An 18,560-nucleotide genomic window follows, 5' to 3' on the forward strand; every position below is an offset into this window, starting at 1 on the left:
GTCTGGTTGTAATGAGGTCAAAGCTAAATCGGGATGAAGGGAATCTGGAATGGGGGCATGGGAAGTGAGGGACCAGTGTCCTGGGTGGAAGTCAAGAAAGTCATTCTGCTTTGAGGGTTGGTTACAGCGCCTGGCACATCTCTGAGCTATAACATGTCTCATCAGCTGTGGATGTGGGTCCTCGCTCAGACCCCATTCTCTAGGTTGGGGAGAATCTCTAGGTTTTCCCCTCATCCCAGTGGTCTCTGAAGGACCTCCTCTCCAGTCTTTACACTGGCATGTGGAGCTCATCGTATTCATCCTGGCCATCCTCATCAAAGTTGGGTCTGGCATCTACAGAGTCCAGCTGTTTGGGGGAGGGGGGACAGGTGAGAAAACAGAAAGAAGGGACAGAATTCAGGACTCTCCTCCCGACCCCACCCTCCACAGCTTCCTCTTCCCCCTACCCTGGTTCTCACTGCCCACAGTTCCCCATGTCCCTGGTTCTCCCAAATCTTATGACCTTTCCACTCTCCCCTGCACACCTCCCCAGCCTCCAGATGACACCACCCGACACCCCTCTTTGATCCTGGTTCCCTGCAACCTCACGCCGTGTCAGCTCCTGTCCCTCTATATTCTCACCGCCTGAAGTTCCCTGTCTTGAAAGATTCGAGACAGCAGGAAATGCCTCAGTGGTACCGTGAGCAGCAGCACAAAGGGGAAGGCCAGTGAGGCGGCTGTGGACTTGACCACCCAGAGCAATGCAATGCAACCCAGCTGGATGAGGGTAAATAAGTGCATACGCCAAGTCTTCACCTTTGGGGAGGCAGAACAGGGACAGAGGCGTCAGGACTTCAGCTAGCGAGGTGGGTTCACGTCCTGATTACACAGTCTGCCTTGGGAATACCCATCTCCTGACTTACCCCTTACATCTATCAGTAAAATGTGACCTCTTTAAGGGCAAAGGCCCCCTCACTTTCGTATCTCTATCTCCAGCGCCTGGCGCACGGTCCTGAGCCGGGCCAAGTGCTTCACGAGTATTTGTTAATCGATTGATGGATCAATTTGTCCCTGACCTGCCTTCCCTTCCTATCCCTTCTGCTCCCTCCCAGAATTCCGCACCTTGGTCACGTACGGCTCGTCAGGATGGTGCTTTGAGGACATCAGCATAAGCAATACTCGCTCTGAGAGCTGTATCCCAGACAGAGAGGTTACTCCCATGTACAGGAAAATTCCAAACAGCACGGCCAGTGGGATCTGACGCAGTACTGGCCCCATCACAATGGACAGGCCTACAGGAAAGGAGGGGACACTGACCCACACTTATCATTCAGTGTGGCCCCATAACGATGCACATGGGACGGGCAAGGGTGGAAGGCTGGCAAAGGGAAGAATGTGGTGACTGTGCAGATTTTAGGGGACAAAGTTAGGGAGTCAGGGAAAGAGTTGGGAAAATGAGCTTGGAGATTCATAGGCAGTGCTGAGAGGAGGAAGGGTGGACCCCAGGTGAACTTGTAGCAGGACGTGGGTTTGGAAGCCCAAGGTGGGCTTCACGAGGGTGGTTTGAAAGAACAAAGGCCAGGCGGAGGAGGGGGAGAAACTCTCACCCACAAGGCAGGCAGTGAGCAGTCCTGTGATTCGCTGCTCCCTGACCTCTTGGATTTGGGGTTTCTCTCCAGGTGCAATGGCCTTGCGCATAACAGTCAGTGCATTAACATGGGTGACAGATCGAACAGTGGCAGCCGTGAGCCAGGGTAGCCCAAACAGCCCACACAGGCCACCCAGAGAGCCAATCAGCAGCAAGTCAAGGTGAAAGCCTGAACCCTTGAGCAGTCCACGAGCCTTCTGGTTGACAATGAGCCTGCCAGGGGTTGAAGACACAAGGTAAACTCCATGCCAGGGGTTGAGAAGAAGAAGACAGACAGAATACAGGGGACAGGATAAGGTAAGAGAGATCTGGGGAGAAAGAAATATGTCCCCTGCAATACAACTAGATTCTCAGTTTTAGCATCTCGGATGCTGACAATGACTTTCTCCTATTTAAGACTGCTCAGTTCTCTGCTTTCTCAGCTCTGGGTCTTTGCTCATACCATTCCCCAGGCCCAGAATGCCACCACAGATCCATAATCCCAACCCCATCTGTTGGGTCTCTACCCTTTCTTTCAAGCCCAACTCAAATGCCACCTCTTGTGGGAAGCTCATCCTCAATCCCTTAGTTGGTGTTGACTTTTCTTGGACCCTTTGGACCTCAAATACAGACCCCTTAGAGCTGTCTTAGGCACTCATGGATCACAGCTGTTTACGCCCCCTACAAACCCCCACCAAAGTATAAACACAAGGACAAGAGCTATATCTTATCTCAGCTTTGTATCTCTCCCAAAACCATGCACAACAATCTTTACAGGGAGTGGTGCATGATAAATGTTCTTGCCAATTCAAATGATACATATGATATTTGATAAGAATCTAAGCCAAACTGATAAAACACAGACATTTGTAGTACATAAACAAGAATACAGATACTTAGCCAAAAAGAAATTTAAAATGTGTGTGTCTATCCCCCAGAGCCCCAACTCTACCACTGAGTCTAGACCTCAAACCCAGATTCTCACACCCTCGCTGGCCCCTGCTTCATCCCTAGGCCTTTCTTCCACCCTTCCCCTTTCCCTGCCCCCTCACGCAGTGATCTGTGTCTCCATGAAGATGAGAATGAGGACAAGGAGAGCTGGGATAGCTGCTGCCACCATCATCCAAAGTGGGAAGGTTTGAGAATTTCCTAGGGGTGGGATGAACCAATTACGCTTCTCTGGGGAAGTCACCGAGAGCCCACTGGGTACAATCAGTTTCTGTGGGGTTGGAAGGAGCAAGGCTTGTGATGCAAGGCTCTCCAAGCCCCCACTCCTCCCTCACCGATACTCTGGGCAAGCATCTACTAGAAGCTTATCAGAGCAATGATCCCCTAAAGAACCCAAGTCTTGGGGCCCATTGAGAATTCTACACCAAGCTAGAAGGACGGTATAGTCATCCTGAAATTCCCTCCCTTCTCTTCCTTCAGTCTTCCTTCAGTCTTAACTCTTTCATCATCATTCTTGTGGTGACCCCTGCTCCATCTGGCCTTCCACCCTGTATCCCACCTCCACAGATCTTAGCTACAGATCACATCATGAACTGACTCAGTGCCACAGCTTGGCTGACCCTTCTGGTAGATGACAAAAAAACCTGGGCAGGGGGTGGGAGGAGGGAGGAGACAGGAATAGAGGGAATGAGAAACAGCTTGAAGACCACATAAAGCCTAAACTCAGACCATACCTGAGTAATAATGACAGTTCATCACCCTTAACACTAGAAGGATGAGAATGGCCAACTTGGCTTCTCAGGCACCTTGTATATCTAGCACAATGTGTTACAAACAGCAGGTGCTTAATAACTGTTTGCTGAGTTGAACTAAATTGGAGATTAAAAAAAAGCCTCTGGGGTAGGAAAGGAGCTAGGGATGGAGGCAAGGAGACAAGGGAGAGCAATATTTCCTCACCTGAGTATAGCTGTCAACAATAAAGTAATCCACTGAAACCATCACCAGAATGGAGATTGGGATCCCAAAGTCCCCAATAATTCGGCGTACCTTGTGGAAGAAGGGAAGATACAAAGGGGGAGAAGGAACGGAGAGTACAGATGAGATGCAAGACACAGCAGTGTGGGGCAAATAGAGGAGACCCACTCTCTTCTCTCTAGAGTCTGAACTCAGAGTCCAAACATTTATGATATCCATATTCTGAAACCCTAAGCGAAGCAAAGACTTTTATGCAATGTCAGACACCCCATTTACCACTTTGAGGACATTCAGCTAGTTAGAGCCTAACCCACATGTCCTGGGGTCTATGCCCCCCCCAAAGAGAAGACCTAAGGAAGTCTAACCCTTCTACCACTGCCCGGAAGACAAAGGATTCTTCCCCCCTCCCGGCCCCTAGACCCAAATCACCTGGGCCCAACCCCCACCTTTCCCCCTAGAAAGCGACTGTTCCTGAATTTCCTCAGGAAGAAGGCAAAAAAGAAAGTCCCGAACATGAGGATGAGGGAAAGCAGTGCAGTGTTGGGCTGGTTCCGGGGGTCTAGTGAGGCCTCCGTGGCAGGCAGTGCGCTTGAATTCAGGTCTAGGCCAGAATCTAGCCATGCATATCCTGAAGGGTAAGAGGTCCGTAAGGGATGCTCCTTAAATACCTGTGCAAGTGAAAATGTCACATAGATTCATCACATGCTAGTGCAGGTAAGTCTTAACATACAACTTTGCAGGTATGTGGGTCCCGCTCACACACACAAACCTCGGCAAGCAGAAGTGATGCAAGCCATCATCAACTATACATGTGAATGTGACAAGTGATCTGTCATTACACACCTGTAAAGGTGAGGCCCCATCAGGAAACCTCTTATCCAATCTCTTGCATCCTTACTGTGATGCGTCTACCACACCCTGTGTATGAGGCAGGTATCACCCCATCCCCACGACTATAAGCCGCCTGATGCACATCCTATCTCTCCTCCTAGGCCCTCTGGCTGACCACCCCAATCCCTAGACCACCCCTCACCATGCTTTCTCTCCCAGGGTTTCCAGACCCCTCCTCCCTCCCTACATTTTACTCATTTCCCCCAACCCTTCGCCAGACCTTGCCGGCTCTCCACCTTATAGAGCTTGTGGAAAGTCTCATAGATGAAAATGAGGGAGATGAGAAAGGCAAAGATCTCCTGGGTGAAGGGTGAGATGTATCGGACGAGAAAGCTGCCCTCCACGGCCACCAGTACGATCACAAAGATGACGAGCCAGAGGCCAACCCAAAACCGGCCTGTGAGGTACTCCATCTGATGGGCATGGCAGAACTGGCAGCATGTGGAAGATGTAAGGTTACCCATGGGAGGCCCATCAGACAGTCTGTGCCTGGCAGGACTTAGGGAGGAAGGGAAGGGGAGGACGAGAGGAAGGCCCCAAGGGTGGAGAAAGACTGGTAGAGGGCACAGGGCACGGGGGCTCAGTGATGGCCAAGGGGGTGGGGTGCAGAAAGGTTACTAGATAGATTGTGGGGAGATGGTGGGACAAGGGGGGTGTCACCTTGAAGAAAGCTTCCTCAAAAACGAGCAATGGTCCTGAGAAGCCCACCACAAGCAGCGGCTGGGCACCCAGCACGGAGAAGATGATACCGATTGTGGAGGTGGAGACAATCATTTCTGACACACCCATCAGCCCCTCGGTCTTCTCCCCTGGGGTTGGGCAGGGGCTTAGTGAGGCACCCAGCTCCCTTGTACCCCTAACTTCTTACCCCCACCTCACTTGACCCCCTCTTCCCCATCACTTTCTCAGGCTCATCCCCAAACAGTGGTAGAAGAGAAGGACCCAATTATGAGTCTTACAGCACCCCTTGCCCACCCCCAAGGTGGCAGCCATCCCCCTAGCCCTCCAGTTCTCTCTCACCCAGAAGCCCCCCAAAGGTGATAGCCGGGCTCAGGGCTGCAAAGTAGATAAAAAGCACAGCAGCCAAGCACTGGGAGTGCAATGCATCCGTCAGGTCACTGCCGTAGTGGGGGTACCGGCACCTCATGTCTCGGATAACTCCCCCAAACAGGTAGCCCGTCCGTTTAAGGGGGTCATCCTCCGGGCCCCCATCGCTGTCTCCTAAGTCCACTGACATTTCTAAAGGGACGAAAGAGTCAAGAGATCACAAGCCCCACCAAGGTGCCCACCCCAACCAGTCTGCCCACCTTGGTGCCAGCACTGATAGCATGGGGCCGGACATAGTGAGTCTCAAGGACAAGAGAAAGACCAAGGGATAGAAGATAGAACACTGGCTTTGTTTAGGTTCAAATCCTGACTCTGCTCCCTATGAGACCACACACACACACACACACACCCCACTTTATCTCTCTAGGCCTTGTCCTGTCAGATGAAGGGGTTTAACTTGATGGTCTCTGAGATCCCTTTTCAAGCTCACAATCTTACAATTTCTGGGATTATATTCATCATTGCAGCTGGGAGCTCTTAGGGCAAAGCATCTATGGAATTCGGGTCTCCAAAGGTTAGGGACTGGGGATTGGGACTTGGGAGTCCGGTCCCAGGCTCTGACCTTTTCTTGGAGCAGAGTACACACCCCGGGGAACCAACAGGGTCTTGCTCTCCAGCTCCCTCCGCTTGCTGAGCAGTTCCCGCTGGAAGGCAGACACTGACCGCAGCAGATCGCGGCTTTCCACCTCAGACGGTGGGATCACAATGCTGCTATCCAGGAACTCACTGATGGCGCCCAGCAGATCCTGCCGGTCATCCGCCTGGTACGCAGCCTCATGGAATAGCTTTGGAACAGAAGAGTCAGGAGTTTGAGGCAGCAGGATGGGGACTACTCAGATAGCTTCTGATAGCCGGTCCAACCATCCACACCACGGTCTCAGCAGAGTGCTACCCACACCTGCCTCCAGCCCAAACCATCACTCATGGAGCCAACCTCCAACAGAACATCAAGGGGATCATGGGAGTGACAATGAATCTGGTCTTTGAGGAGAGGAGAAAAGGGACCAGGAGAAATCAAGAACAAGAGACCGAGGGAGTCTAACAATGATAAGTCATAATTTAATGAACAATGGAAGTTTGGCACCCCCTAAAAACCCAGCCCTTGGAGGATGAGTGCCTTTCTTGCCATCATATAAACCAGTGGGGTCAAACTCAAACAGAAATTAAAGTCACTAAACCAAGGGTGAGGAACCTGCAATCTTGAGGCCACATGTGACCCTCTAGGTCCTCAAGTGCAGCCCTTTGAATTCAGACTTCATAGAACTAATCCCCTTAATAAAAGGTTTTATTCTGTAAAACTCAGACTCAGTCAAAAGGCCGCACCCAAGGACCTAGAAGGCCACATGTGACCTCGAGGCCACAGGTTCCCCACCCCTGTGACTAAACCATACATAAGGATCCCTGCATGCCACATATTGACTTAGAAAACTATGTATTAACATTAATTATGTTTTCTTGCATTTTTCTTTATTTTGTTAAATATTTCTCAATTACATTCTAATCTGCTTTGTGAATTTGGGAGTTTTATGGACCATATGGTATAGACCGCCTGTTTGAAACTTCTGGTGTAAACCCACCTCTATCTGGAGGGGCTCAGGGGAGCTTGGATCCAAGAAGGGTTTGGGAGAAGGGCCTGACCTTGTCAGACATGAGAGTAGCAAAGGAGCGGCCCAGCTCGTGGTAGTCGGTGCCGGTCTCTCTAGGCCCCAGCGTCACAAAGATGAAACGGACGGGCACGGGAACCTCAAGGACAGATTCCAGGAGCACAGCCTCATTCAGCCGGACAAAAGCTGCAGCAGGCTGTTCCAAAAAAGGGACAGAGCCTAGGGAGCAGGGAGAAAGGCAGCCTATGGAGCATGGGATGCTGGGCATAGGAGAAATATGAAATGGGGCAGAGCTAGAGGGATATTGGACAAAGAAGAGACAAAACTCAAGAAGAGAAGGTGCTGCCCTGGGAAGGGACAGAGAGTAGAGAACTGGGCTAAAGTATAAGGGAGAGAGATCAGAGTAGACAGAGGAAACCAAGACTGACAGTTCATGTTCAAAGATGAAGCCATCAGCTTGGACCATGGCACAGAGCTGGGGAGGGAAGGGGGCACCCTCAGCGGTAGAACTAGAAAGCCAAAGTCTCAGAGAGAACACAGGAACTGTAGCTCCTCCCCCAACTCCCAGCTTTCCGTAACCCATCTCACCCACAAGCACAACTGTGGCTTCAGCATCCTCAGGAATCTTCTCCAGCAGCTTCAAGCTTTTCCCTCTGTGGCCATCTCCTCCAGGGATGTGCAGGGGCTTCTGAGGATACAGAGCTGAGATTTCGGCTGGGACCCAAACTAAGGATCATGACGTCTGATTAAGCCTCTTAACCCATTCTCCAGGTCAAGGAACTCCCCAGTGGAGGAAGACTACAGATTGTTTCATTCTTTGTATCTGCAGCCCCAGTGTCTAGCAGAACGCCTGGCACATAGTAGGTATTTAATAAATATTTGCTGATTGACTGATTGGCTGTACCCTGTAGTGTAGATGAAAGAGTGTCCTGGATTCTGAAAAATACCTGGACTCAAATCCCAGATCTGATGTGTATTTTCTATATGACTAAAGGCAGATCACTGAGTTTCTCTAGGCTTCAGTTTCTTACTCTGTAAAATGATGGAGTTGAAAAAGCCAAGAATTAAAGTAATTGTTAGAAGTAACTAGAGCAAAGTGACCTTTCTTGAACTGCAAACAAACATTCATATCTTCATGCCATTATTTATTAATTCTGTTAATAAATTGCATAGACCTAGTAACTGATGTTTGTTGAAGCCTAGGATATTAAGGATTTTGATACAGAGAGATAAGCAACTGTTCTCAGGAAAAGATGTTTCTCTAGTTTATTAAATGAATAATATTTAATAAACTGGGTTGGGAGCTCTGAGGTAACTGGTTAATTAATGAGGGAAAAGGTTACAATTTTAGTAATTAAAAAAGAGAAATATTCAGCATATCCTTGGATTACCTTAGAACCCAGGATGACAAGAATATCTATGGTAACTAGTCAAGTAGCAGGCCAAAGGGTGGGCATCCCATTTAGGATATGAGTGGGTGAAACCTCCCATGTGAGTTTTCTTTCATTTTTTTAATTAGGGCATTGGATTAAATAACCAGTAACGTCTCTTCAAGTTTGAAATTCAACAATCCTGCTATTCAAGATGCAGGCTGAGAGGAAGAACAACATAGGACTAGCCGTCAGAAAATCTGTGTCCAAGTCAAAGCTCTGCCATTTATGAGCTGCATGATCTAAGGTCAATCATTTCCACTCTCCGAGGCTCATCCAGCTTCTTCATTTGGAAAACAGAAAAGAGTGACTTGCTTGTTATTTAAGGGAATTGTTGTGAGGAAGGCAAATTGCAGACGTGAAGGGGCCGTGGAAATGAAAGCTCTCTGACCCCAGTTCTACTGTTTTCTAGTCACGCAGACTTAGGCAGTCCCTTAACCACTCTGGATTTCAATGTCCTCTTCAAGGACTCATGACTTTGTTGGTGGGGTGGTGGGGCCCTCACTGGTGCACAGTACGGCCTCTCTTTGACTTAACAGATGGCTTTCAAGAATTGCTGAGGCTGAAAAATTCATCACTCTGTGGGCCAGGCTGGTGATGCACCTGAAATACCTGGGATAATCCACGTGGAGGATCTTTAGGCTCTCAGTCAATCTGCAAACATGCCATGCCAATTAAAGGGAAGTTGGCAGTGTCATCACCCTTTAGCAGGCCTGATTCCACATCTCTCATTTTGACAATCACAAACTGTCTCATTTTATCATTTAACTGTTTCATGGCCTACCTCATCTACCCAAGTAGAAAGTGAGTGTTGTGAGGTCAGCAACTACATCTTCCATATAACACGATTTTAGTCAACGCTTCAATTCATTCAAACCCAATTGAAGATCCCTGTTTGTCTCTGACTCCGCCAAAGGTCAGAGTTTGAAGAGGAGCCACTAACCTCTCTGCCGTCAGAATTATGGGGCCAGAGTGGAGCTGGTTCACTGAGGTCATCCACCATAGCGGGGACAGCACTGTCAGAAACATGGCCTGGAGTTGGGTGATGGTTCCCCAGCATGGAGTTCACACTGGAGCTTGAGGGGTTTCGGGGGAAAAAGCCTCCCTCTTTGTCATCATTAGGGTGGCTGAGGAGGCAGGAAGAGAAAACAGAAGGTGAGATCCCATAAGACTCTTTCCCTTCTGCTTGTCTATTACCCACCCCATCCCCACCATGTTGCTTGCCCACCCCCCCCACCTTACACACACACACACACACACACACACACACACACACACAGAGTCTTTGGTACCTGTGTTTTAATAACAGAGTGCGCAGTACACTTGCTCGGTCCTCAGGACGGATTTGGTCTGACATGATCATTGTTTCCACCACAAGGTGTGCGATGCCAGGCAAGGTGGTCTGCTCTAGGTCCAGGAGGGTTGCCCCTGAGAGGACAAGTGGTCAGGCAAGAAGGATATGGGAAGAGGAGTATGAATGCTGATGGGGAAGGGCTCAGAAATATCCTCCTTACCAGTCCAGCTCTTTGCCCCCAGGAAGACACTAGACATCTAGAACTGGGATCTTCACCCTCTCATCCCTAAAGACATCCATAGTTCCACTGAGTCAGGTACTTGAAATTATAGCTAGCTTCTGCCCTACAGTACAGCAGGAATTATAATCATGGACATAAGACAGAAACAACTCAAGAGAAGGGTCAGCCAGCCTTACACAAGGACAAAATCTAAGGATAAGAGGAAGATAATTCTGCCCCTAAAATAAGTCTCTAACCACTGGCTGAAGTCTACATTAGAGCTTCATTCCTTCCTTTGGTGAAAGATTTAACCCTGGTCAAAATAGAAATTCTCCCTGAGGGAGGTGAAATATTATACTGTATTTCTTAGTATCACAGATTTCAAGCCATCAAATCCAGTCCCTTCGTTTTATAGATGAGGAAACTGAGGCCCAGAGAATTTAAGTGACTTGGCCAAAGTCACACAGATTGTAAGTAGCAGAGCCAAGACTTAAACACAGTTTTTTAGATCCCTAGTCCAATGGTGCACCACCTTGACATAAATATGTTTATCAGACTCTTTCCTAAGAGAGGATTTTTGATAGAGAGAAAGAAGGAATATGGAGGGTATATATAGCCTGGGCTAGACAGGAGCATGGAGAGGGAAGAGAGAACCAAACATGAATAATACAGTACCATACAATTTTAGAAAAGGTCACTCTCCCTCCCACCCCAGACCGATTCCATCATGGCAGTGATTCCGGCCACAGTCCCAAAGCCATGGTAGTCCTCTCATTGGAGCATTTGGTTAGATGACGGAAGACCTAGATTCTAATTTTTGTTCTGCCCTTAATGATCTGTTTAACCTCTTGGGCTCATTTAATCTCTAAGTCTCAGTTTCTTGAGCTGTAAAATGGGAATAAAAGTCAAACCCACTCAGTTCTTACCTATTTCAATTAATCAATAAGCATTTATTAGTGCCTGTTATGTGGGAGTGAAAAATGATATAAAGAAGTAAACTTGAAAACCATGAAGCATGATGAAAATATGTGGAAGTGGCGTTACCATTAAAAAGAGCTACAATAATTGTTCCATGGTCCTCACTCTGTGAGGAATAAGAGCTGCCCACACAGATTCCGAGCTGACCCTGGGCCTCAGGTGTACCATGCTGTAGTGCAAATGGAACTCATTCTAGAGAAGGAGGACCTGAGTGCAAATCCCAGCTCTGCTGGCCACTACGAGACTTTGGACAAATCACCTGGCTCAGACAATGATGGGGTCGCACTGGATGACCGCTGAGGTCCCTTCTAGTCCTAAGTGGATGATTCTAGAATCCAAATATCAGTCCAGCCTGGGACCCATCATCTATCTCCTCTCAGAAGCCCTCCAGTGTTAGTGACCAAAGAGTTATAAAGAGGTGACAGGCTAGGACACAAGGAAGACAAATGGGGAAATGGAAAGTATTGAGGAGAATGAGAGTAGGGTTCCCAAATGGCGTGGAAGGAGGGGGAGGAGCTTGTACCTCGGGCAATGGTTTTCCTCAGCTCCAGAAGGCTACGGAAAGACAAAGAAGCAACATGGGGCTTCCCCCAACGCTTGGTCTCCTCTTCCACATTCTCCTCAAACTTGATCCACCGAGCAGTTTCACGCCATTGAGGCTCCTGGGTCTTGTCCAGCACGAGCTCATTCAGCTCCACAAACACCTGGGGAGGAAAAGAGAAGTGGCAATGTGACCTCTTGGAAAGAGCACCAGCTCAGAAGTCCGAGACTGGATTCAGAGCCCATTCCTGATGCTCACTACCCAGGTGACCTTGAGCAAGTCACTGGGATTCAATTTCCTCGTCTGAAAAATGAGCAGACTGACTAAGATGACCTCTGAGGTCTTGTCGAGCTCTGGTTCTATGGTCCTATGAGTAGAGTCAGGGACTAGAGTTGAGAGAAGGATAATTAAGGTCAACACCAGGGAGACTGAATATGGGGAGAGACGCATGAGCATGATAAATAGAATCCTGGTAAGAAGAGGAAGACACAAAGAGAAAAAAATTGAGTCTTGAAATAAAGCAAACAATTGGAGCCATCCAAATGCAAAATGGACTGTCAATCAAAGTCAATAAATATTTATTAAGCACCTACTATGTGCCAGGCACTGGGCTAAATGCTGCCTTGAGGAGAAGATATTGGGACAGGAAGGGCTTTCCCCCTTTGCCTTCAGACAAAGTCCAGTCATTTGTTGGTTTTAGTATAGACAGGATTGTTGTACAGGGAAGGTTTGGATAGGATGGATTCTGAGGTCCCTTCCAATTCTGAGAATCTAGGATTCTGAGGGAGGGAAGGGAATCAATTAATTCACAAGTAATAATTAGGGGGCTACTAGACGTGCTAGGTGCTGTGGACAAACAGACAAAGAATCGAACAATCTCTATCCTCCAAGAGCTCGCACTCTAACAAAGGAGATAAGGACACAGAGAAAGATATGCAGAATAGGTCTAAAGAGAATAAATACACAGAAATTACACATAAGGTTATTGGAGAGGATCGTCACTGGCAGCTGAGAGGCAGGGGGTGTCAGGAAAAGATTCATGCAGGAAGTGGAGCTTGGCCTGTGTCTTGAAGGAAGAGAGACGAACAGTATGAGATGGAAGTGAGGAAAGGCGTTTGATCCAACACGGGAGATAGCCCATGAAAGGGCAAAGAGTTAGAGCTAGAGTATTATGTGTGAAGAACAGAGAGAATGCCAATCTGGATCATGAGAGGGCAGGACGGGACGGGGAATAATATCCGATGAGGCTGGGAAAATAGGCTAGGGCTTTACAAGCTAAACAGAGGGAGAGAAAAAAGGACCCGAGGACACAAAAAAGGTGGGGAGGGGTCAATCTCAGACCCATCTACTCTAAGCTCTCCATACCTCATGAGGCCTCCGATCCATTTTCTTCTTTTTCTTTTTCCTCCTCAAAATAGGAGCCAGGCTAGGGCTACTTCTTGCACCCTGGATCCGGGAGGGCTTCTTCACCAAATGCCTCCGAACTCCCGGGTTGTCCTCCAGCCGATGACCTAGGGGAAAAAAAGGATAGTTCTTGACCCAAGAAAGGTCAAGGAATCAGATCCTTGGAAGCACAGCCAAATCCATTCTAGCTACTCTGCCTAAGATACTCATAGTAGCCCCTCAAGCCTACCCTCTAAGCACAGGCTGAAGGAATACCCCAAGTCTAGCATAGTCTAATTCTATAGACCTGCCTCTGTCCATCCGTATGGTGGATTCACATCCCTGCCGACCCATTTGAGATACACAAATGACCTTCAGTCTCAGTCCCCCCCACCTTGACTGTATCATGGGATCTCTAGCACCCTATACTGACCTTATCCCTTACCCCATGCCCATTCCCCACCTATTCCCCACCTAAGCTTTCCCCACCTAAACTTGAAACCTAGAAGAGAACAGAATGGTAACTCACAATCCAGTCCCCCAGCCGTGGGGCTCAGATGGCCCCGGATTAACTCCCACAGGTCATAATCCTCAAACTCCAGCACAAATGTCTCAAAGCCCTCTGAGGCCTGATATTCTTGAAGGGGGGAGCCAAGAGCCCTCCGAGGGTCCAGGCTAGCCTCAGTCCTAGAGTTCAGAACTCCATTCTGTTCTGCCTCCTCCGGCATACTTGCCATTACCCCCTTGTGACTGGTCACAGCTTAATGTTGTGACCACATGCCCACCCTGTCTGGCACCAAGTCCTCACGGTCAGGGTCCACAACTGAGGTTGGGGTAGGGGGAGGAGGAAGAAGGGAGAGCAGGGCAGTCTATAGATGGTGGGTCCTCTGAACCCAATGTCCCCCTGGCTCCCAGCACTGCTCCCAAGTGCCAGCAGCCCCCACCTGGGCCCTTTAAACACGCCCTTCTATCCCCGCCCCCCTTTCCATCCTGCTGCTGCCACCGGACTGATTGTTCCTGCCCCTGTCCTCAGGCCCTGGCTACTTTCCATGACGTATCTGTGCTCAAAGCAGCAGCAACAGCCCCCCCCCCCACACCCCGCCTACATGTCGTGTCTGTGAGAGGGAGGGAGGAGAAGGGAGGGTGTGGTCAGTGGGGCCCTTGCCCAGGGCATGAAGCTTCATGGGTGATGACAGGTGGTACAGAAAGCAGGCTACTGATAATAAAGAGGGAATGTGCATAGGCCTAATAGACGCCAAGGAGAGAAAGTGAGGGGAGAGAAAAGGGCAAATAGGGTAGAAAGAGAGAGAGAAGGACAACAGAAAATGAAGGACAATATGTAAAATGGAGCGATACCTCAGAATAATATAAACAGGTGTTTACAAAGCAAAGTACTTTCCATGTGTTATCTTACTTGATCTTCACAAGCACCCTATGAAGTAAGCCCTACCAGTATCATTATTCCCATTTCACAGATGAGGAAACTAAAGCTGACCGAGAAGCTAAAGTGTCTTCATAATAGCACTTTAAGGTTTGCAGAGCATTGTACCTATATTATCTCAGTGGAGTCGCACAACTCTATGAAGTGGGTGCTATTATTTTTCCCATTTTACAGATAGGGAAACTGAGGCTGGGAGAGGTTAAGTGACTTTTGCGAGGTCACACATCTCATAAATGCCTAAGACTTGAATCTAGGTCTTCCTGACTCCAAGCCCAGCAGGGCCCCCCTGCATGAGTCTAAGGGATGAGGCCCAGGAGGGCATCACACTCACTCTTCATGTCATCCAGGTCAGCAGAGCCAAGCATCTGGGCCTCAGCCTCATCGGTGGGCACCTGCTGTTCCAGGCTGCCTGGGCTTTCCAGGGCACTGCCAGGGCGCAGGCGCTCCCGAAGGTCATAACTTGCTGATGGACTCCATGGCCTGGCCTTCTCATCCATGCCTCGAGGGGTCCGAGGCCGGGGAGCAGGGGGACTGGGAGAAGAATACAGCTGGGGCAGGCAGCTGGGGTGGAAAAGAGTCCCCTTGCTTCCCTCACCTGCGCCCTCTGGGAAAGGCCACCACACGTCTGGGGGGGGGGGCGGGAATCCAGACCCTTAGGAGGGCTTGGAGTGGAACTTGACAACACAGACCCTGTGCCCTCAGGAGGATCCTGGATCTCTTCCCACCCGACCTACAAGGCAGGCCTGAGAAGCAGCAGCCACTTGGTGGCCACGTGTATGGAGGAGGAAAAGTTTCTCCTCAAGGTCAAGAAAGGAAGGTGAGAAGAGCAGCCAGCACTCTCGCCTAGCCCTTCTCACCCCTCTTTCCTGCTCCCTTCTCAGCATTCTCACAATCTACTCTAGTCTCTCCATACTTTCTTCTCCTCTCATTCAATTCCATTTTCTTCTGCCTTTCCTTCTCCTCTTCTCTTCTGCTCCCTTCCCTTCCTTTTTCCTCTTTTCTCCTCCTCTCCTCTCAGTCCAATACTCATTACTTAATTTACTCAATATTGCAGACCATAATTTGAGGATTGATGCCAGGGGCTTCTCCAGGGGCCCAGGCTCTAAGACCTAGAGAATATGGAGGAGTGGGGAGGTTGGGGAGGGGAAGTTGTGCAGCTGGGCGGGGAGCAGGCCCTTGTGCCTCTGTTACCACTCCCAACCCTCCAGGAAAGGAGCTCTCTCCAAGGTGGGGATGGAAGTGTGGCATGTCCTTGGCCTGGTCACTCTGTAGCTCTGGGGAAGGGTCCAGTCCCTGAGGAAGTGGCCAAGTTAGTGATGAATACCTGCTGGAGTGTTCAGAGTCATGGTCCAGGCCCAGACCAGGCTGAGACAAGGACTTTGTGGAGAGGCTCTTCCCTGAGATGCCCACAGTGTCATCATCATCACTCCCAATGGAGAACTGGGGGTCAACAAGATGAAGCCTTAGAGCTGTGTTCCCTACTCTGACTGCCCACTCAGGCCCAAAGCCACACCTGTCAGTTTCCCTCTGTCCCCTGAACATTTACTCCCTCCCACACCTCCCCTGACCATTCAACCATTATGACCCCCACTGCACTGTCCACCCAACCCTGCCCCGCATATCATCACCTCGACACCACTCCCAAGGAAGTCACTCTTACCTTGGCTCTGCTTGGAGATGCTGAAGGCAAAGGTTCCTGATCCAGTGTCTCTGCCTCAGACTCCCCTTCTTCTTCCTCTTCCTCCTCCTCTTCTTCTTCCTCCTCTGCCCCAGCTCCCCCCTCCTCCTGGATGGGAGGGGTACCTTCAGAAGGGGGAGCAGAGGTTTTCTCCTTCTTCTTCTTTCTCCTGGCCCGACGGGCAGAGGTGGTAGGTAGCTGACGAAACTTGTGGGGGGGAGGCAGTCGAGTTGACAGCGGGTGGTGTGTGTGGTGAGATGTGTGACGGTGAACTGAGATTGTAGGGAGAGTTGGCCTCAGGCCCCTGCCCTGGGACAGCAACCCCCACCCCCAATACACCTTACCTTAGCCACAGTTCCTAGGACCCTCCTCCCAAGCCCCTAACATCTTTCTTAGACCTACACACTACCTTTTCCCTCTAGCTCAAGACAAGAGATGTTCCCACAATCTTTCCCATTCCCCCCTTCAGTTGTGTCCAGGTCCCTACAACCTGATGAGGACTAAACAAGTCAGGAGGACAGGTGGGGAGAAGAGAAGTAGAGAAAACAGGAATCAGGAAGGAGAGAGATGGAAAACCAATGGGGAGGTGAAGAGGAGAGATGGGTACATGAAGACAGAGCAGGAGACCAAGGGGAGAGAGAGAGAGACAGTGACAGAGACAGATACAGACAGAGACAGAGAGAGAGACTAAAATAGGGGAGAGAGGGGAGCAGATAAAGATGAGGAATGCAAGGCTACATCTTATTACTAATACTTTAAGTGTTCTTGTGTAGAGTTCCTGCAGTGGAGAATGGGGGTGAGGCAATATGGATCACCACCTCACTCACAGTAGCCAGCACAGTAGCCAGCAAATAATGGTATTGAGTGACTGAGATTAGATGGTGACCGTGATGCTGATGATTGTGATAACGGTGATGTTGATGGTAATAATGATGATTAACAGGCTAGGGTCCCTAGGGCTACGCACACTCAAAGTCTCTCTCGCTGTAGCTTCGGCTTGGCTTTTCAGGGTCCCAGGCAGGAGGTTTGCTGATCAGGTCCCCAAACCTGCTTACAGCCAAGGTCTTTCCCAAGTCATCATCTTCTTCATCTCCACCAGGGCTCAGGGGGGGCTCGTTCAATGGCACCCGGACCTACAGATCCCAGACACCTTCTTCCTAAGTATCCCTGATCTGGTCACACCTGGAAGACACTCAGGCCTGGATCCTGGATCTATCCTTGAATCAGAGCCCCAGACCTTGGTCAGTCTTCCTTAGAACTGACCTAAAAGCCAATTCCTACCATCTCAGCTCTCTGAACCCCTAGTCCTCTAAAACATCCCATCCCATGGAGGGTCTTCCTCCCCTCCCAAAGGATCACCCTTTTGATGACCTCTCCCACTCCCCAGCCCCAGTCTCTTCCTCTCCCAGACACCAATACACACACACATCTGCGACAAACTCTTTCACCTGGGGTAGAGGAGAGGCACCCCCGGGAGGTGGAATCAATCCGTTAGCCATCGGTTTGGGCTTGTGGGTGGGTCGGTCTCTGTCACTAAAGGGGCACAGGATCTAAGTGGGGAGGTCTGAGGGTTGAAGGAGCGGAGGTGAAGAAAACAGGATCAGGACAAGTGCAACATCCCCACCCCCTGCAGGGTCAAAGAATTATCCCTAGGGTCCGCACTGCTTCCTCCACCGCCCCCCACCCCACCCCACCCCACCAAAACCCCACACATTTGCACTCCTTCCACATCCCTTCCCTGCCCCCATCTCTCGATGCTCGCAGGGCCCCAGCCCAAGGAAGCAGGGGTGCCCCCCATCCCCGTGACCTTCTCCGTCTCCCCCTTCCGCAGTCCGTTCCCCTCTACAGGCTCGGGCTCAGGTTCGGACCCTGGCCTGGAGACCCCCCCACCCCCATCCTCCCGCCACGCCCCGCATCCGGTCCTCTCGCCCCCGCTCCTCCTCCTCCCGCCCCCCACAGCGGTACCTCGGGGCTCCGGAGCCAGCGGCGGGGACCGGGAGCTTCCCATCTCCTTCGCTCCCACGCTCCGCTTCGAGGCCTCCGGGTGCCCGTGCCACCTCTGGCGGAGACCGAGACAAGCCAGGCGGGCAGGGCAACACTGGGCAGACAGACGCAGGCGCCCGAGCCAGCAGCCCGCACACGCAGCCCCGCACCCGCACCCGCAGCCCCACGGCTCCACCTCCTCAGTCCCCGCCCGGCGCAGCAGCTCAGCTGAGCCTCGGGCCCGTTACAATGAGAGCGAGAGTGGGGTCGTGACTCACACCACGCGGGCCGAACCAGCTCCCCGCCTGCACGCTCCTGAACCCCGCCATCCCCCACCCCCGCCGCAGGCTGCACCCCTCCAGACCCCCAGCCTGGCACACAAGCCCCACTCCCCTCTAGCACACCAGTCTTAGGGGATCAGGGGGCCTTCAGTTCCCACAATCCCCCAAACACACCCCCTTCCCACTACAAAGCAGACCCC

General features: G+C 50.6%; 1 protein-coding gene across 2 annotated transcripts; it reads right to left on the reverse strand.

Annotated features, from left to right (window-relative positions):
* Positions 1-268: 268 nt before the first annotated feature.
* On the reverse strand, positions 269-17,595 carry SLC4A3 (solute carrier family 4 member 3). 2 transcript variants are annotated; one of them, XM_027873745.1, is made up of 22 exons: positions 17,545-17,595; positions 17,064-17,229; positions 16,079-16,368; positions 15,743-15,858; positions 14,750-14,949; positions 12,960-13,105; positions 11,577-11,757; positions 9,854-9,989; positions 9,505-9,688; positions 7,720-7,819; positions 7,166-7,350; positions 6,090-6,312; positions 5,441-5,659; positions 5,081-5,229; positions 4,657-4,851; positions 3,976-4,197; positions 3,512-3,601; positions 2,659-2,825; positions 1,587-1,840; positions 1,102-1,271; positions 622-795; positions 269-346 (listed from the first exon to the last, which is right to left on the reverse strand). In XM_027873745.1, exons 1-22 carry the CDS (start codon positions 17,593-17,595, stop codon positions 269-271), a joined length of 3,696 nt encoding a protein of 1,231 aa, XP_027729546.1. The 2 variants fall into 2 exon arrangements, with proteins under 2 accessions (XP_027729546.1, XP_027729545.1); XM_027873744.1 differs by having other exon boundaries at positions 7,720-7,857; positions 9,501-9,688.
* Between the last annotated feature and the right edge of the window lie 965 nt (positions 17,596-18,560).

The sequence above is a fragment of the Vombatus ursinus genome, unplaced genomic scaffold (assembly GCF_900497805.2).
Source record: "Vombatus ursinus unplaced genomic scaffold, bare-nosed wombat genome assembly UNPS02014802.1, whole genome shotgun sequence".
NCBI lineage: Eukaryota > Metazoa > Chordata > Mammalia > Diprotodontia > Vombatidae > Vombatus > Vombatus ursinus.